Here is a 25,289-nt window from a genome sequence, read left to right as displayed (position 1 = left end):
AACAGTTATATTACAAATCCAATGAAGCAATTTTTCCTATTAGCAATTGGTTAAATTTGGGATCGGACCGGACTGATAATATAGAAATTTAATTACTTTAATCGCATGTGTTATATTACAAAACGTTATCGGAAACAACTATATATATATATATATATATATATATATATATATATATAATATTACGTACCCACGTAAACTGATTAACGTTGTACTAGATGAAAACTCAAAAAAATAAAAATTTATAGTCAACTTTCCCATCGATTTCGTCATCCTCTCCTCGGCCATTCCTCGCCATTCAAATCTCCTATGCGCGTCCCACGTCCACGCCTTCGGCTTTCACACGTGCACTCTTTGTCCTTCCAAACAACGCTGACAACTGCTGAAAAATAAAAATAAAAAATAAAATCACGTACCGAGTTTCATAATTCTAAGAATTACTTAAAATGCATTTGATGGCCGTTACGCATTCGTGATCAATCCCTAGATAGCATAGTTTGGGTTTCATAATTCTAAATGTATTCCTTCCGGTCAATTACTTTGGTAGATCCCGACGTGGGAGCTGCGGAAAACCGCCGACCCGACGTCCGATCGTCGCCACCGGTCCTGCGCATTATGCCGGCGTAGACAACTTCTACCTCACAAAGACGTCCCTTATGGATCTCATGTTAGCAATTTCCGGCAGTATACGGTTGAAAGGCTATGTCGAAATTTTGAGTAACAGTTTAAGAATATATTGACAAAATCGAAAAGCGTAGATCCGAATTGATATCTACGTCATAAGTTTAGTACTGGTCCCGTAATTATTCTCGGTATATCTTGTTGGAGTACATAGGTCTTATGGCGGTTCAACCATGTGAGCAACCACGTTCTACACGTTACGATAACTGCAGGTAGTCAATTTTGAAACGCGAAGAAAGTCACTTCTTTTGGAAAAGACGCGGCTTCCTCTCTCCTTCAATCTATCGTTTATTACACGGAACAAAGAGACACAGTGAAAAACAATGTTTATCCTCTCTGCTCTCCAAAACGAGCGATCGAAGCGAATGAACTCTCGGAATTGCAAAGGCGGCATCTAATTTTTGGTTGTTGCGGCACGTCCTCGTGATTTATTCATTTATCGATTAGCGATGTAAGTTAGGTTAAAGTATGTTTTCGCACGTTTACTGTTAAGAATCAAGGATTTAGTATGTCAAAGAAGCTACCCTATCCTTCGTTTTCCCACCTAAGCAAGTCAAATTTATGTCCCCCTTTCCCATTGACGCAATGCATGCTATCATCGTAATTTCTTCTTTAATAAAGAGAGAGAGAAATCATTTCCGAAGACCGACCGCGACCGTGACCGCAATAGTGCTTTGTCCTGAACAGGACAAGGAGAAAGCTCTAGGCTTAGGCTTAGGCTCTAGGCTCAACCGAGTCGTCCTCTCCTGAGAAGCAGAGATCTATCGTGGCACGAGAGCCAGAATTCGCCTCACGCGCCCCTCTCCGCGCTTTCACTCGCGTACTCGCCCCCGCGGCGGTCCATCTGGCGCGTGCCGTGCCATCCTAGGATTCTCCTCACGACCAGCGACAAACGCGAAGCACACAAAAACCGAAATATACGGGGACGCGCGCAGATTACTTCCACGCGTGCAAAAATAGCAATTCCCACTTTTCATTCTTTTTTTTTTCTCACCTTGACAGCCATTTAAATTCATTTTCTAGAGTTATTTAAACACATAAATGATTTTGTTCTTGACATATTCACGTTTTTTTATTTCTTCCGACATGCATGAGCATGTGTTTTTGGGACAGAAAAGAATTTCGAATAAAGGATAATGACACAAATGATCTTCTAATTTTAACATATAATATAAAGTAGTTCTTATGTTTTAAATTTATTCACTAAGTTTTTGAATTTTAACTTAATATGTAATACTGTTTATGAATTTTTAATTTATTCGATATAATTTTTAAATTTTTATACATATTTAATTCAGCCCTCAGACTGCATTGAATAATCTTAAATTAAAAATCTAATAAAACAAAAGTCTGAAGATCGCATAAAAAAATTAAAAATCTAGAAATTATATTATATATTAAGTTAAATTTTATAGATTTTACTGAATAAATTAAAAATTTATGTATCAACGTACGTGAGCTCCGAATCCAAAGACCATGTACTTTAGACAACGTAGGAGCACGTAGACCCCACGCGCCAACGCCAATTCCCTCATCATTTCTTCCGCTTCCCCCGGTCGCTCTCTTGAGTATAAATTGCTTCTCCCCCTCTCCATCTCCGTCCGATTCACGCGGTCTCTCTCTCTCTCTCTCTCTCTCTCTCTCTCTCTCTCAGTCTCTCTGTTCGATCGGACCTCAGCGGCAGGCATTGCTCGCTCGCTCGCTCGCTCGCTGAGTCAAGATGCAGTACAAGAACTTGGGACCGTCGGGGCTGAGGGTGAGCCAGCTCTCGTACGGGGCGTGGGTAAGCTTCGGGAACCAGCTCGACGTGAAGGAGGCCAAGTCCCTCCTCCAGTGCTGTCGCGACCACGGCGTCAACTTCTTCGACAACGCCGAGGTCTACGCCAACGGCCGCGCCGAGGAGATCATGGGCCAGGCCATCCGCGAGCTCGGCTGGAAGCGATCCGACATCGTCGTCTCCACCAAGATCTTCTGGGGTGGTTCCGGCCCCAACGACAAGGGCTTGTCCCGCAAGCACATAGTCGAGGGCACTAAAGCCTCGCTCAAGAGGCTCGACATGGACTACGTCGACTTGATTTATTGCCACAGGTGTGTTCGTTTGGTGTTTTGGATTTTGCTTGGTCGATTCCGTTTAGGCTTTCGAATTCCCTGCGTTTCGTGGTTTGGCATTGTCGATAGAATTGATCAGTTGGTCTTTGTAGTTCGTCTCCTGGTGCTGGTGGTGTTAAAGTTCGTTCTTTGCTCCGTTAGAGCTGCGTGTGGGATAAATTTTTGCTTATATCTGCTGTCTTTAGCTCCGAAAGGTGAGGAAATGTGGTTTTGTGTAGGTTGAAGCTTATCTTTATAGATGTGGTCGGTTCTGAATTGTATTATTCAATTCCTCTCATCTGAATGTGTTGATCTTTCGATGGTTTGATTGGGCTTTGATCTTGCTTTTTGGTTGCTTGATTGCTTGACTTTATTGTTCTCCTGATAGAATTGATTGTTCAGTTTGTAGAGCTCATATCTCGGCGGTGGCGAGTTTTTTTTCACGTGAATGGGTTTTTATGCAGGCCTGATACTTCTACGCCTATTGAAGAGACAGTTAGAGCAATGAACTATGTCATTGACAAAGGGTGGGCCTTTTACTGGGGAACTAGTGAATGGTCGGCACAGCAGATTACTGAGGCTTGGGGGATTGCACAGAGGTTGGATATGGTGGGGCCGATTGGGGAGCAGCCAGAGTACAATTTATTCTCTAGGCATAAGGTGAGTGTTCTCCTTGCATTGTTACTGCTGGAACTGGGGGATGCTGTTTGCTCTTTTGGACATGAATTCTGCTAGTGAGATTCTGATTTTGATTGTTAGTATGATATTGTTGTGCTTTGATACCTCACTTCCCTTTGCTCTGAATGCTTAGCACAATGTGAGAAATCGGACTTGCATCCTCAAATGAAGATAGTGCTAAGTTTGCAGTAGTCTTTTTTGTGGTTCTAATTTGTTGGTCAACGTTTTGGGTGGTTGGGAAAATGTGAGAAATTGAACCATTTGCATCTGCTGATGAAAAGCTGTTCCTTTGAGGGGGCCAAAGCTGATGAAAGAACTGACAAATTTGTAGGTTGACATTTCAGTAGTTTTATTTGTCTCGAGTCCATGATATGCCGTGTAACATGGAAAAGGAAAAACAATAATGCTTCTGGGTTCTCACTTCATCGGGTGTGCAATCCAATTAGGGATGGTCCTCCACAAAAATTGTAGATTTGAACCATCTCGGCTTCAGAGCTGAGCAAGCAATCTTGCTCCTTCATTTTAACGACCACAGTAATTGCCTCCGAGACAATCATGGTACAGATAATGGGAATGAGACATCTTTACTCCAACTTTGACTAGCTTTCTCTGTATTTGCAGTAGCTGAAGCTCTGTAGATGCCTTCTTGCATTCCCAGTTGTGACATCCATGAACTGTTTGTCGCCTTATTTTAATTTTGGTCTAAGTTGCTATGATGCTGTTGATGCAAACCATTTCATTCATCAATGGCATGGAAGTTAGGCATGTTCATGATTGGCTTAGTCAATTTATTCAAGTTAAGTGAGAGGAATAAATACCGGGTAAAGATCGTTGGGTTTAACCAGCTGCTATGGGTCATTTGTTCAACACATAGTCCTCTGTAACTTCATGCCGGTTTTATCTATTATCCTCATGTAAGTTTAGAAGTACATCATGAGTTCATTTAATCCTACCATGTCATGCACTTGTTATCCATTTACAGCCTAAGATGATTTTTTTTGTTGAATCAAGTGGAAATGTTTGATATGATAATTTTAGGATGGTCTAGCAAAAGTGTATACTTTGTCTATGTAAAAAACAATATGGTTGTCCAACTTGCTTAAGAAGAATTGTGTTGCAATGTCAAAAGGGGACTTTTGTGCAGTTCTGTGAAAGGAAACGGCCCCAATGAGTTCGATATCGTGCTTTGGAAATGTCAAATAAGGAATTATTGAAAGGACATATTTATGTCGGTTGTCTTGGTTCTGATTTTATAATCTGGATACTGGATGCAGGTCGAGTCGGAATATGTTCCCCTCTATACCAACTATGGCTTGGGTCTGACTACGTGGAGTCCACTTTCTTCTGGAGTGCTCACTGGGAAATACAACAAGGGAACTATACCTCCTGATAGTCGCTTTGCTTTGGAAAACTATAAAGTAAGTTTTTCTGAAATTCAATTCCGATTAGTGATATTTCCTAAAACCTACTTTTCATAATTTCCTGGGTTGGCTGTTTAAGATCTGTATAGGCCTCATTGTTCTTTAGAGCGGATTGATCGATTAGGTCTGTTCTTGTTGACTTAACTTCTGAATTGATGTTCCCCTGCCCAGGAGCAATTTACAACTCGGTGCCTTCTATTCTGATGTTGTTTGATTAAATAAACCTTCATCCATGATTGTGTTAGTGTAGCCTTAATAGCATAAAAGAGAGTGATTTTGGCCTTTTCTCTGCTTGGATAATCTGATAATTTTGACGAGCCTTCTCATTATGTGCTTTTTAAGTATTAGATTACTAGACACCATATACCTGGTCCTAATCGACTTAGGAACCATTCAACTTGGGGAAAAAGATCTATTTTTGGTCTTGTAAATTGTCATTGTTCTGGTTTTGCTTATGAGAGACTATAGGCTTGTGGTATGATTGTCAGCAATTTACAAGCTTGTTGTGCTACTTTAAACCATCCCATGGTTTGTAAAATAATTTTGATTATGCTTTCTATTATTCCTTCTTATTCTGAATAATTGCAGTAATACATCCGCTCTAGTTATTTTTTTAAGACAATGCGACACACCTGTAGTTAACTAGTCTTTAAGATACCTTTCACCAATAGATACTGACCTTAGATGACCCAATTGGCCCAAAAAATTTTGGTAATATATTATTCTGAACAATCATTGGGGACGTGCCTCTTCCTTTTTTTTAAGGAAGATGCATGTTATGAATGTAATCTCATCATTGTTAATCTAAATGTTAACTCTATCACCAGTTAGTTTTTTGATGAATACTTCACTTTAAGTCAATATGAGAATTAATGCCTTTTTCTTGTATTAGAATCTTGCTAGTCGTTCCTTGGTTGATGATGTGTTGAGGAAGGTCAATGGACTGAAACCAATTGCGGATGAACTTGGGGTGCCATTAGCTCAACTTGCTATTGCGTGGTGTGCTGCAAATCCTAATGTGTCATCAGTTATTACCGGTGCAACCAAGGAGTCCCAGGTTGGTTTTCAAATGCAAAATATCTTTGAATAATCTTATTTTTATCATCTGAGTGATCTTTGTGTTATTAATTCTTTTAAGATCTTTGGAACTTTTTTTTTTTTTGGTAAGGTAAGAAATTTATTAACCAAGCAAAGCGCGAAAAACAAAACGAAACCCGACCACACACCATAAAGTGTCACTCCGAGTGCAAGGGTGAACTGGGTGAGAATACAAAGAAAAGGGGTAGAGCCCTAATAGAGAAATACACAAGGAAATCAAAAGGCCAAAACAATCGGCCTATAAACAAAGACAAGCTAGGCTGAAAAATAGCAGCCGAGAATCAGTCAGAAACTGATGGAGTGATGCCCAGCTGCCTTGCATCCACCGGTTTCTAGGGGAGTTGTCCACATGTTTAAATGTCAAAGTCTTGTCCCTGACAACCTTCTCGAGGTGCTTCTTAAGAGCTGGCAGGAAAAGCCTCTTATTGCGAAAGAGAATGTGATTCCTTTCGGTCCAAATCATATGACACAATGCGCTGAAAGAAAGCCGAGCAATAATCTGATAAAAATGTTGGCCACGCATACGCTGCATAGCCCACTGAAGATTGTCACGCTAAGGAAGATTTTGCCAAGCCAGATTGCATTTTGGCAGCCCAAAAAAGAGCAAATGCAGTAATGTAGCAGCCAAAGAAAAGTTGGTCAATAGAATCCGGGCAGTAATAACAGAAGGCACACACCATCCGGAATTCTATGGTAGTTGAGCAAGAGAACTTGAGTTGGCAGCATCTTAAGAGTGATAAGCCAAAGATGAAAGGAGTGCTGAGGAGCGATATAGCAATCCCAAATAAAAGAGCCCATGGCATAGCCTGCCCTTTGCAGCGAATAAGGTCCCAAGCCGCAGTAATGGAAAAGACTCCTGCAGGATGACCAAGCCATAAAAAACCATCACCACTCTCGGGAACAAGAGATGGAAGAGGCTCTGACCAAGAGCAAATGGTGGCCGTCACCTGAGAAGGGTGAGGAGTTGGAGAGAAAAACACCGTAGCCTTCCGAGAAATACCAGAGTGATAAATATCCATATTAGAGAAAAGCTTGTAAAGAGGCCCTCTCTGGTGCCAGAAGTCAAACCAGAAAGAAACGGTACAACCATTGCCAACCCACCAATGAAAGAGATGCTGGAAATCCGGGCGGAGATGAAGGATTCTCTTCCAAGCCCAAGAACAAAAGGTCGGTTTACTGGCGACCCAGAAATTCCTATTTTTTCAGAAAAGTTGTATGAATGCATTTACACCACAAGGATTTCTTATCGGTAAAGAGGATCCAACTATTCTTGGGCCTAGCCGCTCAGTTGCAATCAGAAAGCCTGCGAATGCCAAGACCACCTTCCTCCTTTGGGAGACAAACATCGTCCCAAGAAACTTCAACGCCACCAACGCCCAAGTCCGGGCCTTTCCAAAGAAATTGCTTGAGGACCTGCTTAATACGAGATAAAACTGATTTGGGAAGGATAAAAACACTTGCCCAAAAAACATGAAGAGCATGAAGAATCAATTTAATAAGTTGCAAGCGGCCGGCAAAAGAGAGAAACCGTTGAGACCAAGATTGGGCTCTAGCAGTGATTGAGTTAACCAAAGAATTGCGATCCACCTTGCTAAGCCTTAAGGCAATAATGGGAACTCTAAGATACCAATCTGGCAAGTAGTCTTCTTGGAACCCGAGAGAAGAGAGAAGCTGCCCCAGAAGCTCTTCCGAGCCCCCCCAAAAAGAAAATCTCGCTCTTGGTCACATTAGGCCTATGCTCAGACCAATTGGAAAATTTATCAAGCCCTACCTTTAGCAAAGAGATAGAAACTGGGTTTGCCTCAGCGAAAAAAATAACATCATTTGCAAAGAACAGGTGAGAGAGCTGAGTAGCTTTACATCTCCAAAAAAACTTAAAGCCTGGCTGCCGAGGTTGTTCAAGGGTAAAGAGATAAGATGACATAAGATCTCCTTGTCGGATGCCTCTTCCACTAGAAAAAAAACCCATGAAGTTCTCCATTAATAGAAATAGAAAATTTCGGAGTATGAACACAAGTCACAATAAGCTTAGTAAACATATCGGGAAACCCAAAAGCTTGCAAAACTATTGCCAGAAAATCCCAATCCGCGGTATTATAAGTCTTTTGGAAGTCTACTTTGATGGCACGTTTGGGCAAATAGGGCTCATGGTGGAACCCACAGAAAAGTTCTTGAGCAAGAAGTATGTTGTTACTAACACAACGGCTTTTAACAAAGGCATTTTGATGAGGGCTAATAAGAGCAGGAAGAACACAAGCAAGCCTATTAGCCATAATCTTCGTAATACACTTGTAAATGGTATTGCAGGAAGCAATAGGCCTAAAATCATTTGTAGCAATAGCGTTAGGGACTTTAGGTACCAAAGAAAGAATGGTAGCATTAGTTTCCCGAAGCAGGTATCCAGACCCAAAGAAATCATTAACTGCCAAAATCACTGTTGGGCCAACAATATCCCAAGTGCCTTTGAAAAATTCAACATTAATACCATCATGCCCTAGAGCCTTGCCAGCGGCTAAAGCAAACATAGTGTTACGAACCTCAGTATCAGAAATAGGTAGAGATAAAAACCGGTACTGATTGGAATCAAGAGAATGCTCAATAATTGACCGAATCTCTTGAACAGATGGCTAAGCAGGTAAACTAGAGGGAGCAATCAGGCCCTCAAAATGAGAGACAATATGCTGCTGGATAGAAGCCGGATTGGTCAAGAGAGCTGCAGAACTATCAACAACAGAGAGAATTCTATTACCAAGCTGCCTCTTATTAACAAAATGATGGAAATACTTGGTATTTAGGTCCCCTTCCTTAAGCCACTGAACCCAAGACTTCTGCTTATAGAAAGCTTCCTCTTGGAGACGGAGGACAGAGAAAATCCTGAGCTAATTCCTTTTCTGATTAGCCAACACCTGATTAAAAGGATCCATAACAAGAGAGTCCTGGATAGAAATTAATGTAGCCTTGGCTTCGGACGTACGGGCCGATATATCAGAAAAAAAAAAAAAATCCTTGTTAAGCTGCTTAAGCCGGTCCTTGAGTAACTTGAGCTTTTGGCAGGGATGGAACATAGGATTCCTATAAATTTCAAGATCCCAGACTTGAGAGACCATAGTCAAAAAGGAAGGGTGAGACATCAAAAAATTAAAGAACTTAAAACTTGTTTGTAGCTTACCAATCTCATAATGGTCAAATATTTAGAAAATGATTCTTTTTTGTGGGTAATATTCCAATTTGCCAGTTGCTAGTTTCAAGCTTATTACGGTCATCTCTCCCTGAGGTTAATGGTTTTGTGGATCTAAGGTATTAAAAACATTTGTTATGTATTGGTGTTCTCTGGATTCAGGCTTTTACAGGACATATCAGGGAATAAAGTTAGGGTATTACATTTTTTTTTGGGCACACATTTTTATTACTGAGAAAACCATAAACCTTTGGCACATTGCAATCATTAGACTCCCATCAATCGTTAGGAGTGGCGGATGTGCATAACTTCGGGTTATGTGTAGGTTGGGGTTTGTATCAGGAATTCAAAAGCTGTCCATATGTGTCGTTCATTAGCAGTTAGGACTGAGGTCTTCCTTTGAGGCATTAACTAGGAGTAAGAACTCTAGGGTACTTCTTTTTGAAAGTAGATGCTATAAACTGGAGAACAGCTGAACTTTTCTGCCGAAACCTGTGGAATCTAAAGCCCCCATCTTGTGGTAGGGGTACTTGAGTTCTCATGGATGTTGCTCAGGTTAGAAATATATTCAATTAAGTGGAGGAAAGACCAATAAGAAGGCAGTTCTTGCTGCTCGTCAAAATGTTACTTGAATAGGTCAGTCAAGAAGAGTTATTATCTGCACAGTTATCCATTTTCGTTGAAGTTCCTCCAAAAGGAGCCCCTATAAAGTTAAACTACAATATGATCTGCAAAATTTTTCTCTAGCTGAGTAGATTGGATATCGTGATAAAATATATTTTTCTAAGATAGTACACTAGTCTGCTTTGGATCTGTACATTTAGTACGTATTGTGAAACAGACTGAACTTTGAACAGTATAATACAATCATGTAGTCTCCCTGATTACTGCCCTTAGAAAACTCAGAAGTCATCATATATCCTTTACATGGTTAATCATGCTGCCTGTTTTCTTTCAGATTCAAGAGAACATGAAGGCTATTGATGTCATCCCCTTACTGACTCCTGCTGTGATGGAAAAGATCGAAGCCGTTGTGCAAAGTAAGCCAAAGCGTCCTGATTCATTTAGGTAGACAACGGATATCCATCCGATAGCTGCCTATGTGCAGCCAACTCAATTGTTTGGACACGCTTAGAGCCAATTCATTCCCATACGGGGCTTTGTGTGTGTTGTACTCTGGACCGTGGTTATGGTGTATTTGGACCCGGGTGTGGTGTTCTTTTCATTTCTGGGAGCATGAGGATTGGTTGATGGTGGACATGTTTACATCTTCAGGAACATGACGATGTTGGGTTGTTGTAGAACACTTTTATTTTGACTTTGGCTATTAGAAACCATGTGGTTCGTTTGCATTTTTGTGGCCTGAGTTTGCTTCCTTCTCGAACTTACGAAGTTCATGCTCCTGTACATTTTAGTGTGAAAGGGTATAAGACGTAAATGAGGAGAATATGCTGTCTTGTGTAGAAGCCACCTCTTTTATAATGAACAATGGTGACACTAGACATGCTAAAGCTGATGCATAAATATGTTCTCTGTAAGATTGCACCATCATCGATTTCGACACGCATGCACGTCAGTTTTGAAGGACATCGAGCACACCATTAGACTGTTCTTAGAAATGAGATACGACAAGCGAAGCAATGGTATTGGTATGATCTTCTAGCCCAAACGCCTTGATGGATAATTTATGGGCGCGTATGGTAACACTTCTCTACGAGAAATCAACTTCTAATTAGAAGTTGATTTCTCTACTTCTCCTCAAAAGTAGAAGTTGATTTTTCTACTTTTATTCTAGATTGACTTTTGATTAGAAAAATTCGTTTGGTAACGGTTAAAAATTTCTACTTTTGAAACATTATTAACAAAATCTTCGGTGGCGGCGGCGACGGTGGCGGCGGCGGTGGTGGTCGGCGGTGGTCGGCAATGGCGGTTAGCGGTGGTCGGCAGCAGTGGCGGTGGGCGGCGGCGGTGGTCGGGCGGCGACAAGGGGGGGTGGGGGGCATCGGCGGAGGCAAGCGATCGCGGTGGTTGGCGGCCACGGTAGGCGGCGGAGGTGGTCGGCGACCGACAGCGGTGGGTGGTTGGTGGTTGGCGGCCGCAGCGGCCGTGGTCCACAGCCGGCGGTCGCAAGAACGGTAGTCGGCGGAGGCAGGTGTGGTCCAAGAAGTGATTTTGGAGCCGAGAAGTTATACTTCTCAAAATTGGCTAAAAATCCTATCAGAAGTGAAAAATATTACCAGAAGTGATAAAAATCCTACCATAAGTCAATTTTTTTACCAAACGGATTTCTACTTTGATCGGGTTTTTATCAAATGCATTTTTTTGCCGGATGGGCTTCTAGCAAAGAAATGAAATTTCTGAAGTGTTTTCATGCGGGCCCTATATGATCGGGAAATTGTTAAAAAGTTTCTAAATTTATTGCAAGTTTGTCAATTCAGTCTTAAATTTTTTAATTTTGTCAATTTTGACCTAAACCATTTGTATTTTTGCCTATTCAATTTTAAATCTTTTTTTTATGTCAATTTAGTGTTAAATCTTTTATATTCGTATCAATTTAGTCCATTCATTCAATTATGGCTAGCCAGTGCTGACGTGAACAATTTTAAATAATATTATTATTTTTTCAAATTTTTCTTTTTTTCCTTTTTTTTTTTCTATTTTTTTCCTTCCTTTTTCCTCCAATTGGTCACTATCGACGGGAGTGGTCTGTCTCTTTCCTCTTTCTTTTCTAGAGGCTAGGACCTCACCGACCTCATGGGAAGCTTGCCCTTGCTGGCGGCCACCAGTTGGAGGAAAGGAAAAGAAAAAGGAAAGAGAAAGAAATAATAATAATAATAATAAAAGTAAAACCAAAAAAATATTTTGAAGAATTATTAAAATATTATTAAAAATTATCTACGTCGGTGCTAGTCGGCATCTATGCCGGTTTCGATCTGTCAAAGTTGGCTGGAAGAACCGAATTGACACAAAGTAAAAGGTTTAGGATTGAATTGGCATAAATATAAAAGTCTTATGACTGGATTGACAAAATTAAAAGGTTTATAACTGAATTAATAATAGTACAATAGGTTTAAGACTTTTTTTTTACAATGTTCCCTTATATGATCCTGTTTCTACTTCATCGACTTGGTTATGCACCCATTTTATGTTCATTAATTCTTGAACTAAAGCTACGCTTGTTTTGTTGAAAATTTCATGATAAAGCAAATTACTTTCCATAAAAATCATTTTTATGAAAAATTATTAGTTTTCATTTGTTTGGTGATTTAGAAATAGTAATTTTCTTTTTGGCAGAAGGAGAAGTCATTTTCCACCTATCTAAACTTATTATTTTTAGTCCATGGAAAATGTTTTTCTTAGATCGATTAATTTTTTATCATTCAAATACCGAAAAGTTGAAAAATAATTTCTCGAAAGCAGTTTACCTTCAAATAAAAGGACACCAAATCAAAGAAAGATTAGGAATTAAACTCGACAACTTGAAAGGGCACCTTAATGAATTCCTCCTTCATGAAAGTACCCAACTATCCTTATGGACAATATAAAGAAACAGACACTCAATGGTCCGACGAGGTACTCTTACCTTACACCAATTGTATTGGTTCTTTGGAGAGAAACTTCATCTTGCAGTTTGGGTCCTGAGGCTATATCCTTCCTCTTTTTCCTACTTTATTGCCGAACTATTCTGAGACTTGTCTTCTCACAGCCACTCCATTTTACCTCTCTCTCTCTCTCTCTGCATTACTCATTCTGAATTCGACCATCTCTAACCTTTTCTTGTCTCTCAGCTTTCGACAGACTATCCTGGGATTCCAAAAGGCAAGAACTTGAATAAGCAAGTAGGCACCATTCTTTCTGCTTTTGTATTGTTTTTGCTGATCATTTGTGACAGTTTTGTTTTTGCCCTTTATGTGCTCCTTTGTCCTAAATTGATGATCTCATCAGCAAATACTTTCACCATTCTTCAGATCTTCTTGTCCCGAGGATTGACATTGGAGATGATCATGAGCATCGGTTTTCCCAATGACCGAGGGATGACACATTGATGCCGGTATCGTCTCAAAGGTTACTTGCATAAGTATATGGCTCTTCCTGGGGCGTGCTTGAGGAAGCATTCATTGACGGGATTCTGATTCTTGATGAGTGTCGAATGTTAAGGGTCGGAGAATGTTCATGTGGGTCGAAAAGCAGATGAGGGTCCAGTTGAGACCATGATGAGTGAGGCTAGGGAAGATCCAAGCCAGAAATTCAGGATTGACAGAGCCGACCGGAACTTTGGCGATGTATGTTCTCAGACCGGTGAGGAGTTTTCGGTTGAGTTCTTAAGGGATCGGATGGGCGTCCGGAGAATCCAGGCGATGCCTAATGCGGATCATTTCCTGCCACAGAGTCCGAGCTTCAACTTCATAAAGGATCAACATGTGGTTTACGAGGATGCGAGCGGCCCGCTCCGGCACGTGAGAGGGAATTCGTACGGCAATGCAGATTTCTCCAATGTTGTGGCTAAACCTATGCCGAGTCCATACATGGAGAGCCCCACTCATTTGGATTATGGAGCAAGGCCTCCAGGAGAATACGATTTTTTCGGGCAACGGTCGAACATATATTATGACGAAGCCGCTCATACTCGAGGCGCCATGGATCCGCTTTATTCCTCGGGGTCTCCTCAATCGTACTATCATCATGGGCTAGGAATCATCGCGCCAGGCTCTTCCCATTGCAAGATGAAGTTCCTTTGTAGCTACGGTGGACGGATTTTTCCGAGGCCTAGTGATGGGAAGCTTCGGTACGTCGGCGGCGAAACCCGCATCATATCCATAAGGAGGAACCTCTCTTGGGAAGAACTCGTGAAGAAGACCTTGGCGATCTGCAACCAGCCTCACACCATCAAATATCAGCTACCCGGCGAGGATCTCGATGCGCTGATATCGGTTTGTTCCGATGAGGACCTACATCACATGATAGAGGAATATCAGGAGCTCGAAAAAGTCGGTACTTGTCAGAGACTCCGGTTATTTCTTGTCCCCTTGACTGAGATAGAGAGCCCGAATTCCTTCGAAGCTAGATTAGCGGCCGAGCAGCAAGATGTCGATTATCAGTACGTCGTCGCTGTTAACGGGATATTGGATCGGAGCCCGCAAAAGAGCGCGAAAGTACAGACTCCGTCCAGCCAAGTAATGCATCAGGGCACGACGTCCTCAGACAACAGCCCGAGTTGTCATAAGGACTCTCCAACGTTCGCTCAAGCTCTAGATATCAACGATTATAGCCCGAGTTACTCGAACTTGGCAAGAACAAGTTCGAATCCTTCCGCTCAATTAGTGACGACGAGACCGATCCCCAACAGTCTTCTTGACCATTCGCCCCCGATGACTCCGGTTCCATTACAGCAGAGGGATTTTACGAATCATAGTCATGTGAATGAAGGCAATATGCATTTTGTGCTGGACAAGTATCCTAGTGATAAGTCCTACTGTTATGACAATTCCAATCATCAAAATCCGACATCTACTCAGCCTCTTCAACTGATTGACTCGCAAATGGCGAACTTGTTTGAAGCCGAACAAACATATAGACAAAGAGGCTTTCACGTTCATGATCAGAACATGACAGAAGATTGCGTGCCAGGGTCGTGCTATGGTTTGTTCGACATCAATTTCGGTAGGCCTATAGTCAAGGAGAGGTTGTTCCATTCAGATAAACTCGCAACTCGTCCTGAAGGCCCGGCGTGTCAGCTTCTGGGATCTCTTGAACTGGACGGCCCTCATTACGGATTGATGCACACGCTATCGGACTCACAGTTGCAAGGACTTAACAGGGGATCGATGCATTCTACTGAGGATGGAACAATTTCATGTTCATTGAATTGTTCGACAGAGAAGGTCCCTTTGCTGGCAACTTCGACCCATTCTTCGCAGGAATGGAAGATGAAGTCACAGGATCCAACTGCCGCAAAATATCAGGAAAGCACATCTGGTTTGCGCTCGAATGAGGAGGTGCGAGTGATCAGGGACGAAAGCATACTGGAGTGGCAAGACAACAAAGATTTCAATTCCCTTCAAGAGAAGAAACAATTTAGAGGTGAAATTCGATTGATCATACCTTATAACATTGTGAAATTCTATATGAACTATCTTAGTTTCCCAAAATGACATCTGTTTTAGTAGTCATTGTTGACGAAGATTGCGCGAACATGCTACAAGAGCACAAGGCAAGTTCCAACGTTGAAGTAAACGTTTCCTCAGAGAGCCAAAAATATACCATCGCACCTCTTGAAGACGCAAAACGAATGGTATGTATCAAATCAGCTGTCAAAGATCAGCGGGGACATAATCCTGCGTGGACTCAGGGATCGCTTAAGCAAGTTCCTGAACTCGCCAGGCCTTCAGTCTCTGTATGTATGAGACCCCCTAATGAATCATGAAATCAATTCAAATTTCACAAGTATTCTCCATACTTATATTTCCTATTTTCTGAAAATCTTCAGCCTAGCACTTCATGCAAAGAGAGAGAATCCCATGAAGAAGGTTCAGTGGACCGTGCGGGAGAAGTCCGCTATGAGGGAGGATCCAATAAGGGATTGAAGCCTGTAAATGTGTTGCCTCCGTGCGAAGAAAATCATCGGAACGTTGTCCAGCCAATACCAGTGATCGTTGAGGATGTAACCGATAATACATCTCTCGACATCCCCATTTCCTCAAGAATAGTGGCGCATATACAGGATGACCCTAGTGATAGCATCTCATCTGCTAGAGAAACGGAAGGCGAAAGCATTGCTGCTGATACCGACTATGAGGTACCACAACTCGATTCAAGTCATCGCTATATGTCCGATCAAGTCATGATGGTCCTTAAAAATTTCTCTCGCTTCACGTTGTCCAGGATGTGAAAAGCGATGGCCATGATGCAGATGACCCCATATCTGATGCAGCGATAGCTGAAATCGAAGCCGGCATCTATGGTTTGCAGGTTCTAATGAATTTCCCGTCGAAAATCGCTCTCTATTAGTCGTGAACTAGAACGGGTAGCATTTATTTTACTAAGCTAAACCTTGAAACAAGTTTGGAAGTCTATTTGATATCATATCTACCTCGAATAGACTTCCAAACTTTTTCCTTAAATCATAATGTCAATCTAGATTTGACATGGCAATAGTTGATATTTGCCATGCAAACTATTCGATTTGTCTCTCTCGTTTTATACTTGCTTTAACATATAAACAATATTCGCACTGTTAAATGCGGTGTGTGCTGTCGCAGATCATAAAGAACGCCGACCTGGAAGAACTACAAGAATTAGGATCCGGCACATTCGGGACAGTTTATCATGGCAAATGGAGAGGAACAGATGTAGCCATCAAAAGAATTAAGAAGAGTTGTTTTGCAGGAAGATCGTCCGAGCAAGAGCGCATAGTAAGTCTCAGAGCTACATAGTTGCAGATACGAAATTAGCGCTCATGTAATTCGACTTACATGACGACCGTTTAACGACGCAAAAGATGATTCCAAATAATAGCAGAATCATCTTACAGTGTTGATGAAGCAATTCTTTGATCAAACTGACGCGTTTGCGACAAGATGATAGGGAAATCAACTTCTCCATTTTTACTATGCGACGATATCTAAACTCATTCCGTACATCAAGTTTTAAGTTTAGGACTTTCGGTGAAGTTCCTTTTCCTGGATTAACAGCTCCTAAACAAAGTAGATGTCATGTTTAATCTCTCTGTTTGATGACATTAACGACTTACAGACAAAAGATTTCTGGAGAGAGGCGAAGATCTTATCGAATCTCCATCATCCCAATGTCGTGGCGTTCTACGGAGTTGTTCCTGATGGTCCTGGTGGGACATTGGCGACGGTGGCTGAGTTCATGGTTAACGGCTCACTCAGACATAATCTAGTCAGAAACAGCAGGTCAGTTTTCTTACACTATAGTCTTGTTAATCGCACTTCATTTCATGTTACGAAAATGAGGAAGCGCATCTTTAATACGCAAAAGCCTGGACGTACGAGTAGTGAAAAACTATCTATCTTGCAGAGCTTTGGACCGTCGCAAAAAGCTTATGATAGCGATGGACGCGGCTTTCGGGATGGAGTATCTGCATTTCAAGAACATCGTCCATTTCGACTTGAAGTGCGACAATCTGCTCGTCAATTTGAAGGATCCCCGCCGACCGATTTGCAAGGTACTTGCATGACGTACCCTGGAGCTCGAATCTACTCTCTCGATCACATTGTTAATCACATAACGAACAATTTGAAAGGAAATCTGAAGTCTCTTTGTTCTTCCGGTGAAAGGTTGCAGATTTCGGCTTGTCGAGAATCAAACAGAACACGTTCGTGTCGGGTGGCATCCGGGGTACGCTTCCCTGGATGGCTCCCGAGCTCTTGAATGGTACCAACAACCGGGTCTCGGAGAAGGTTAGTGAATAATCCATCATTTTTTTTTTTGGTAAGGAGTGAATAATCCATCATTAATCATCATATAAAACAACATAATCTATCAAAACTTGTGACACAATGCTGCGTCTCTCAGGTGGATATCTTCTCGTTCGGGATCGCGATGTGGGAGATGCTGACCGGCGAAGAACCTTATGCCAACATGCACTGCGGTGCAATCATAGGTGATCTTCTTTAAACGCTTGCAGCTCTTAATTATCGATCAGTGCAGTTCGAAAAAGACTGAATCTTTTCTCCTTTGCTTCGATAAATTCTCTTGAAGGGGGCATCGTGAGCAACACGCTGAGGCCGCCGATACCGGAGCGGTGCGATCCAGAGTGGAGGGAACTGATGGAGGAGTGCTGGTCCGCCGACCCCTCGAACCGGCCAACGTTCACGCAGATCACCATGAGGCTGCAGACCATGCTGAAGACGCTCCAGACCAAGCGATACCCGGACAAGCCCAAGTACTGATCGCGCCGAAGTCGTTCTTGTTCTTGCTTTTGTAAATATAGTCCATTAGCGAATGTTCGCAGCACGGAAGAAGAAAAGAAGATGATTCGAACATGTTAGCAGGTTCAAAGATCGCTTAGCGCGCCGACAAACTTTGGTTTGTTTTTTCGGGGGCCTTGTCCCCCGGTGGGAACTGACCCGCGAGGGACCGCCTCGTCCGACATGGACCGGCTCAATCGCCTGATCATGGGCGCCAGGGCCGGTGCTGCCGCCGCCACCGCCGTCGACGGGATGCGGTCTATTTTCCACGTGGGGACGCGTCCTTTTTAGTTATTATCGTTGGCCTTGAGGGCATTATGGACCTTTCGGTAAAGACGCATTTGATGCGTCCATGCGCGCTTTCTATTCTGAAGTTACCTTAGGGCCTCGATCTCCGCGGCAATTTTTCTGTAAGAAAATTGGAGAAATTAAAAAAAAAAAAAGGAAAAAAGAGAGAAACAATATTAAAAGGGAAAAGAAAAACAGGGCGTGTAGGAAATTCCGGCAGGAAAATCGTTATCCGGATGGCACGCATTCCGAGACAACTTTCAAACTAAATCTACCACGCGAACCCACGCGCGTGAGTTCAAACCCTTCATTTTCTTTTTTCTAAAAAGGCGTCCTCTCAATTATACATTATATTTCTTCGACCAAAAAAAATAAAAATAAAATGCACATAATGCAATTTCTTGAATGATAAATAGGTTCTTGTTGTAATTAGCAAAGAAAAATAAAAAGCGAAGATTGCCAATAAGGAGATAGGAGTATCCAAACATCGATGTGGATTTACCTCGAAAATGGATTACACTTGAAAAACGCATAAGGCAAATTTCAAATGAAAGTTTAAAGTACTTTCATTTTCTCAAATAAGGCCTTGAAGTATTCCTATTATTTCAAAGAATGGCCTGACCGAATGACATTTTGGTCTTTTACATTTTAAATTTTTTTTTTCAATTTTCTTTCCTATTTTGTTTTCTTTTTCCTTTTTCTTTTTCCTCTCCCACCGGCTCGGCCATTGTCGCCTCAGGCGAGCGAAACAGCCCTGGTGGAGGGTGAGGCTCGTCCCGGCTCGCCCAGGCAAGGGTGATCCTTGCTTGATGGTGGTGATGGCTTGGGGAGGGGGAGGGGAAGAAGAAAAAGAAAAGGAAAAGGAAATATAAAATAAAAGGAAAATAAAAAAAATAAAAGTGTAAAGGACGAAAATACCCTTCAATTAGGTCATTCTTTGAAATAATTAGAGTACTTCAGACTATTATTTCAAACAATGTTCACTTTAAACCCTTATGAGAAAATTAATATACTTCAAATCTTTATTTGAAATTTTTTCAAAAATATATTTGTATATTTTGAAAAATTCGCATCGCAAAAATAATCACATATATATATCCTTCGTTTATATTATCCCTTATAATGAAATAGAGACAAGTGGGTCCTTTTAGGAGCCTAGCCTTATGAAATTAGGCCATTGTCAAAATTTTCTCATAGGAGAAAATAAAATCAAAGGAGGATAATCCATGGTAATCAACAATCACTTTTATCTAGAAATATGTGTATAGAGAGAGAGAGTCAAAGCAAAGGAAATATATGTATTTGCCTTTGGCCTCAAAAGTAGGATTGAGCGGTTCTCAATTCGATTCAGTTCTCTTCAAGAATATAAATCTACCGGTTCGGTTCGGTCCGGTCATGTACCTCCGGAATCGGAAGCCAGACCCTATCGCCGATTCTAATTTTAAGGATCGAAAATTGGACCGCAGCTCTCTAAAATCGGGAATTGGATTACTTGTCCTGTCCGGCCCGGTCGGTTCGACATGCTCAAAAGTAATTATCTGGGAGCATCGTGGGGGGGCCACGCGCTTGAGGCGAGTGAGTAGGGGCAAAGAAAGAGGAGGCGAAGCAAAATTGTCGCCATCATCGCATCATTATCATCGTCCATTTACCATTAACAGATACAGCACCGCTGCTCCCTCATAGCATATTAAAGTATTGCTATTTGAAAGAACATTAAAAATATATAAAAATAAAATAAAATAAACCGGAGGAAAATAAATTTAAAAAAATTATGATTTTTCCGAGCTCTCGATATAATGGCGTCGTCCTCTTGACGCTCCGTCGCTCCCTGCTGTTTCATCTTTTGCACGCAAACACTACAGAAGAGACTGAAAGTATCCTAGAGAGAGAGAGAGAGAGAGAGAGAGAGAGAGAGATGGAAAAGGCAATCGAGAGGCAGAGAGTTCTCCTCCAACACCTGCGACCTCCTTCCTCTTCTTCTGGTCACGGCGATGAATCTTCGCTCTCGGTGAGTAGCTGGAGTCTCGGTTTCGTTTCGGATTCCGTGCTGCTGCTGCTGCTTCCTTTTCTTTTGTGTGTGTGTGTGTGTGTGTGTGTGTGTGTGTGTGTGTGTTTAATTACGCTGGTTTGATTGGGGAATTCGAGTTCTTCGCGCTCCTCTTCGATCCTATCGCGAGTAAGTTCTAGTTTTGTCCGTTGTGCGGTTAGCTCTGAATTGGTTTGGCTTGGTTGGATCGCCGATTTGCGATTTGCGCCTCCCTCTAGCTCGGTCGTCGTCGCTCCCTCTAGTTTCGCTTGGGATCACGGTTGTTGCTTCCTTTGCTTGTGTTGTGATTTTGCTGATCGTTTGAGCTCTGCGGGGCTTATGTTTCTGGGATTGCTAGCTCAGAAAGTCGGCCAGCTTTTGATTTTACTGTTTGGGTAATTGGTTTTTTGCAAATTCGAGACGAAGATCGAATTTTGAGCTGTGGGTCGGTGTATCGAGTTCTAATTCGGCTCGTCGCTGATATTTTCCTCATGCCTGCTTACTCTGTCGGTATACATCTGTTAGACATTTCTTACCCGATAAGTAAGGCCTGCACATGTTGAATATACGTTGTTTCCTTATGACAGTGTATCGATGTGTATCATACTAGTGTTCTCTTTTTTTCTTTGACTGTGATTACTTTCATTTGTCTTCTTGTTAGCGTCCTTACAATTTTTCGGTCTGTTCTGGGATTGGAATGTAGGCATCTATATGTTCAGCAGGTGATAGCGCTGCATATCAAAGATCCTCTGGCTTTGGGGACGACGTAGTGATAGTAGCGTAAGTATTGTTGTTTTTAACTGATAAAACTTGGTCTTTTTATGTGTACGTGTTCATTGTTGACAGTGACCTGTAATCCTTCTACAGTGCATACAGGACAGCACTCTGCAAATCGAAGCGCGGTGGCTTCAAGGACACTTACGCAGACGATCTGCTTGCACCTGTTCTGAGGGTAAGTCATCTCCCCTGGCTCATGTGATTGCTGGGCTTATTTCGGAGACGCATGAATGTATTGTGGAAGGTGCACTTTCGACAACCCCTACTTTGAATGGATGGTGATTATTCTTTCATTTAATTTGTAATTCAGAGTAGCAATTGATCCTCTCGGATATGACAAATTTCAGAAAAACTTGGATGCCAACTATGTGTGTCACTTTTTGAAGTGCCATGGTCTCTTCTGTAAATTAATCACTCTCAAACTGAGAGTATTGGTGCCTTATTTGAAACTCATAAATAAGTACTTGAAACTGTCACCGACGCAGGCATTGATTGAGAAAACAAAGCTAAATCCAAGTGAAGTTGGAGATATTGTTGTGGGCACGGTATTGGCACCTGGTTCACAAAGAGCAAGTGAATGCAGAATGGCTGCATTCTACGCTGGTTTCCCTGGTAATTTTTGTTAATTGCTTCTTTGGTTTATGGTTTATGATGTTGTGTTGCGATCTTCATTTTCAATTGTGCTTCCCTTCATCCATCATTAGCTATTTTAGTTGACTTTTTCTCTGTTGGTTGAATGGCTTAGAAACCGTGCCTGTTCGAACTGTCAACAGACAATGTTCATCTGGGCTTCAAGCAGTTGCTGATGTAGCTGCAGCTATAAAAGCTGGATTTTATGATATTGGTATGTTGGACACGCTTTGTGAGAACTTGTGTATATTGTGGCTGCTGTAATTAGGATCACTCATACAACCTTGTTGACAGGCATTGGGGCAGGGCTTGAATCTATGACAGCCACTCCAATGGCTTGGGAAGGATCAGTCAACCCAAAGGTACACTTTCTCTCTCGCACTCGAAGAGAAGCATGCATGTGCGAGCAGGGGCACAAAGCTTGTGTGGTCCAATATGCCGAACTGTGTTTTGCTCTGACTTTCAGTTTCATGGATTCGTTTTGTGGGCTCATTCTCCCTTCTGAAATGACAACAGGTCAAGAGCTTTGCTCAAGCTCAAAATTGCCTGCTTCCGATGGGTATCACTTCTGAAAATGTCGCACAACGTTTTGGCGTTACAAGGCAGGAGCAAGATCAAGCTGCCGTGAGTATAAAAGATGACATCTACAGTTAATGCTGCTTCGCATTAACAATTCAGTTACATTTTCATGGGTTATATCTACAGGTCGAGTCTCACAGGAAGGCTGCTGCTGCTACGGCTGCCGGTAGATTTAAAGATGAAATAGTCCCTGTAGCCACCAAGGTAATAGCAATTGATTTATAGTACGAGAATACCTCTGCAAGCTTTGAGCACAGCCACGTTGGCCTCTGACATACTCACCCTTCTAGATTGTTGACCCAAAAACTGGTGATGAGAAGCCTGTAATCGTAGCAGTGGATGATGGTATTCGGGCTAGCACAACAATGTCAGATCTGGCTAAACTGAAGCCTGTGTTCAAGAAAGATGGTTCTACAACTGCTGGTAATAAATGATCGGAAAGACGTGGAAATACACTCTGTTTATGGTTCAGGACTTTATTTTTATTTTTTCTGCGGTCATATAGGTAATTCAAGCCAGGTGAGTGATGGCGCTGGTGCTGTTCTCCTCATGAAGAGAAGTCTTGCAATGCAGAAAGGCCTACCCATTCTTGGTGTCTTCAGGTATACTGTTGCAGCATGCTTGGTCTGGCTAAATCCTGTGGGTGTATTGTATGGAGAAATTAAGGAAGGTTTCTTACAAAATACCCGATACTTCTCATGGTGATGCAGGACTTTCGCTGCTGTTGGTGTGGATCCTGCTATTATGGGTGTTGGGCCTGCCGTTGCAATCCCAGCTGCAGTTAAAGCTGCTGGTCTTGAACTCGAAGACATCGATCTTTTTGAGATAAATGAGGTAAGTGAGGGTCTCTAATATTGGTTTTTCTCATTCAAGCCACTAGGAATCTCAAAACATGGCTGTCCCTTCAGGCTTTTGCATCCCAGTTTGTCTACTGTCGGAACAAGCTAGGTCTTGATCCAGAAAAGATCAATGTTAATGGAGGAGCTATGGCCATTGGACATCCTTTGGGTGCAACTGGTAATTCCTACTGATTTAAGTGTTGCATTGGTATTGGCTTGTAAGAGATTTTTTACTTGTCACTGTTCAGTAGGATCAAGAAAAACTATTTTTAATCTAAAACCAATACAATTTACGCAATATCACTTGGTAGACTGATTATGATACATTTCACAGAAGTTGCTGCGACTGACCTAAAGTCCTGCTTATTATTGTAATGTTACGACTCTCTGGCCGACTATGGAGGACTATGGAAAGATTTTAATGATCCATCTTAAACAACTTAATGCAATCTGTTTGCCATGGAGTAAGGGTGAATAAAGCTAAACGATTTAGTTGGAGGTTTTGATGATTAGCTAGCAACAGTTTCATGAAATGTCAGTGACTAACCTAAAGGTCAGCTATTTGGAATGTCATAGCCTAAAGTTTTGGTCACTCAGGCAACAATTTTTCAGAGAATTTGTTTGGGTCATTGAAGCTGGAAGAGTGAAAGGATTTAGGAACTGAATCTACACATGAGGGAGAAACCGCTTTTTATTAGCACCTATATAGTGAAAATACTGATGATTTGGTAAATAGAATTTCTTTGTCATTAGAGATTAGACAAAGTTGATAGTGCAGCGGCACTCCACTTGCTTCTGCAGGCTTTAGTGCCTTCTGACATGTTCTTAGTTGTATTGAAAACTCTTTAAGACTGTCAGTTACATGTTTTTCTGAGAATATTATCCCACTGTCTCAGGGGCACGTTGTGTTGCTACGCTGTTGCATGAGATGAAACGCCGTGGCAAAGATTGCCGGTTCGGTGTGATATCAATGTGTATAGGTACTCTCTCTCTCCCCTCTCCCCTCTCACCACACACCCCCGCCGCCCCCTCCCCTCCCTTTGTGTAACCAGGTGAACATCAAAAATTGCTTAACATGCAGGCACGGGGATGGGCGCTGCAGCTGTTTTGGAAAGAGGGGACTCTGTCGACGAGCTTTCCAACGCCAGAATAGTGGAAGCCCAGCATCTTTTGTCCAAGGATGCCCGATAGATTTGATATGAGCTTGCTTTTCATCTCCTCTTGCCATTTCACCAAATAATGTCATATCCTAGTGTTCACAAATTTGGTCAAGGCATTGCAATAAGACGTCCATCGTTTATACTGCGAAACTCAATACTGAATCAGGGGTTTCACATAACATTTCTCTTATATTCCACACCCTTTTGCCTCCAGGGATCTTTGTTACTACTTGGATCTTTATGTCTGATATTTTCTTTTCAATTCTGTCGCAAGAAAGTAGATTTGTATAACGCGATTGTTGTGGATTGGCTGAATTAAGAACCACAGGTTCACACACATTCACCTGTGATGGGCATACTAAACATGGTTACCCTAAGAGTGTGTTCATTTTCTTTGCGTACTAGAATGATGATTACTTCTCACGGAAGGAAATTGTCATAGATGCAAAAACAGGAGGAAAAGTGTCAACAAAGTCTTAAATCTACTGCATTAATATCAATTCAATTCTAAATTTTTTATCGGTGTCAATTAAATTCTAAACTCTTTACATTAGTGTCAATTTAGTCCTAAATATTTTACATTTATGTCAATTCAGTCATAAATATTTCGCATTTATATTAACTGAGTCAATCTGGCCAATTTGGGTTGAAAATTCGCTAATGTGGATGTCAATTGTCTTTAATGACATGCTGGCGTGAATAATTTTTAATATTTTTTTAATAATTGAGAGAAGAAAAAGAAGAAAAAATTATTAAAAATATTAAAATAATACAGTAAAAGAATCAAACAGAGGTAAAACATACAAAAGGCGATATTGCTTGGGAGTGCGAAGCAAGAGCGGACATCCGCAGCGCAGACGACTTCCAAGTGCTCATGAGATTGATATACATAACCTGTATTCCTGCGAAACCT

The 25,289-nt window shown here is 41.7% G+C and overlaps 3 protein-coding genes across 5 annotated transcripts; all 3 read left to right on the top strand.

Annotated features, from left to right (window-relative positions):
* The first annotated feature begins 2,319 nt into the window (after window positions 1-2,319).
* Window positions 2,320-10,496, top strand: LOC115743392 (probable voltage-gated potassium channel subunit beta). The gene is made up of 5 exons (XM_030678151.2): window positions 2,320-2,769; window positions 3,234-3,429; window positions 4,722-4,865; window positions 5,761-5,925; window positions 10,103-10,496. The coding sequence occupies exons 1-5, from the start codon at window positions 2,402-2,404 to the stop codon at window positions 10,214-10,216; spliced, it is 987 nt and encodes a 328-aa protein (XP_030534011.1). The 5' UTR covers window positions 2,320-2,401; the 3' UTR covers window positions 10,217-10,496.
* A 2,580-nt stretch (window positions 10,497-13,076) lies between these two features.
* On the top strand, window positions 13,077-18,152 carry LOC115743289. 2 transcript variants are annotated; one of them, XM_030678013.2, is made up of 11 exons: window positions 13,077-13,209; window positions 13,303-15,225; window positions 15,309-15,538; window positions 15,632-15,940; window positions 16,027-16,113; window positions 16,404-16,556; window positions 16,897-17,060; window positions 17,185-17,332; window positions 17,445-17,567; window positions 17,683-17,770; window positions 17,869-18,152. In XM_030678013.2, exons 2-11 carry the CDS (start codon window positions 13,356-13,358, stop codon window positions 18,057-18,059), a joined length of 3,363 nt encoding a protein of 1,120 aa, XP_030533873.1. In that variant the 5' UTR covers window positions 13,077-13,209; window positions 13,303-13,355; the 3' UTR covers window positions 18,060-18,152. The 2 variants fall into 2 exon arrangements, with proteins under 2 accessions (XP_030533873.1, XP_048129082.1); XM_048273125.1 differs by having other exon boundaries at window positions 13,077-15,225; window positions 15,312-15,538.
* A 2,052-nt stretch (window positions 18,153-20,204) lies between these two features.
* LOC115743399 (3-ketoacyl-CoA thiolase 2, peroxisomal) lies at window positions 20,205-24,566 on the top strand. Of its 2 annotated transcripts, XM_030678159.2 has the most exons (14): window positions 20,205-20,373; window positions 21,095-21,171; window positions 21,259-21,343; window positions 21,654-21,780; window positions 21,914-22,012; window positions 22,093-22,160; window positions 22,315-22,422; window positions 22,504-22,581; window positions 22,668-22,800; window positions 22,883-22,979; window positions 23,088-23,211; window positions 23,286-23,394; window positions 24,113-24,196; window positions 24,298-24,566. In XM_030678159.2, exons 1-14 carry the CDS (start codon window positions 20,281-20,283, stop codon window positions 24,405-24,407), a joined length of 1,392 nt encoding a protein of 463 aa, XP_030534019.1. In that variant the 5' UTR covers window positions 20,205-20,280; the 3' UTR covers window positions 24,408-24,566. The 2 variants fall into 2 exon arrangements, with proteins under 2 accessions (XP_030534019.1, XP_048137874.1); XM_048281917.1 differs by lacking the exon at window positions 24,113-24,196.
* Window positions 24,567-25,289: the final 723 nt, after the last annotated feature.

The sequence above is a fragment of the Rhodamnia argentea genome, chromosome 1, assembly GCF_020921035.1.
Source record: "Rhodamnia argentea isolate NSW1041297 chromosome 1, ASM2092103v1, whole genome shotgun sequence".
In the NCBI taxonomy this organism is placed as follows: Eukaryota; Viridiplantae; Streptophyta; class Magnoliopsida; order Myrtales; family Myrtaceae; genus Rhodamnia; species Rhodamnia argentea.
The sequence above is the reverse complement of the archived record's forward strand: the minus strand, read 5'-3'. Positions and strand labels throughout refer to the sequence as shown.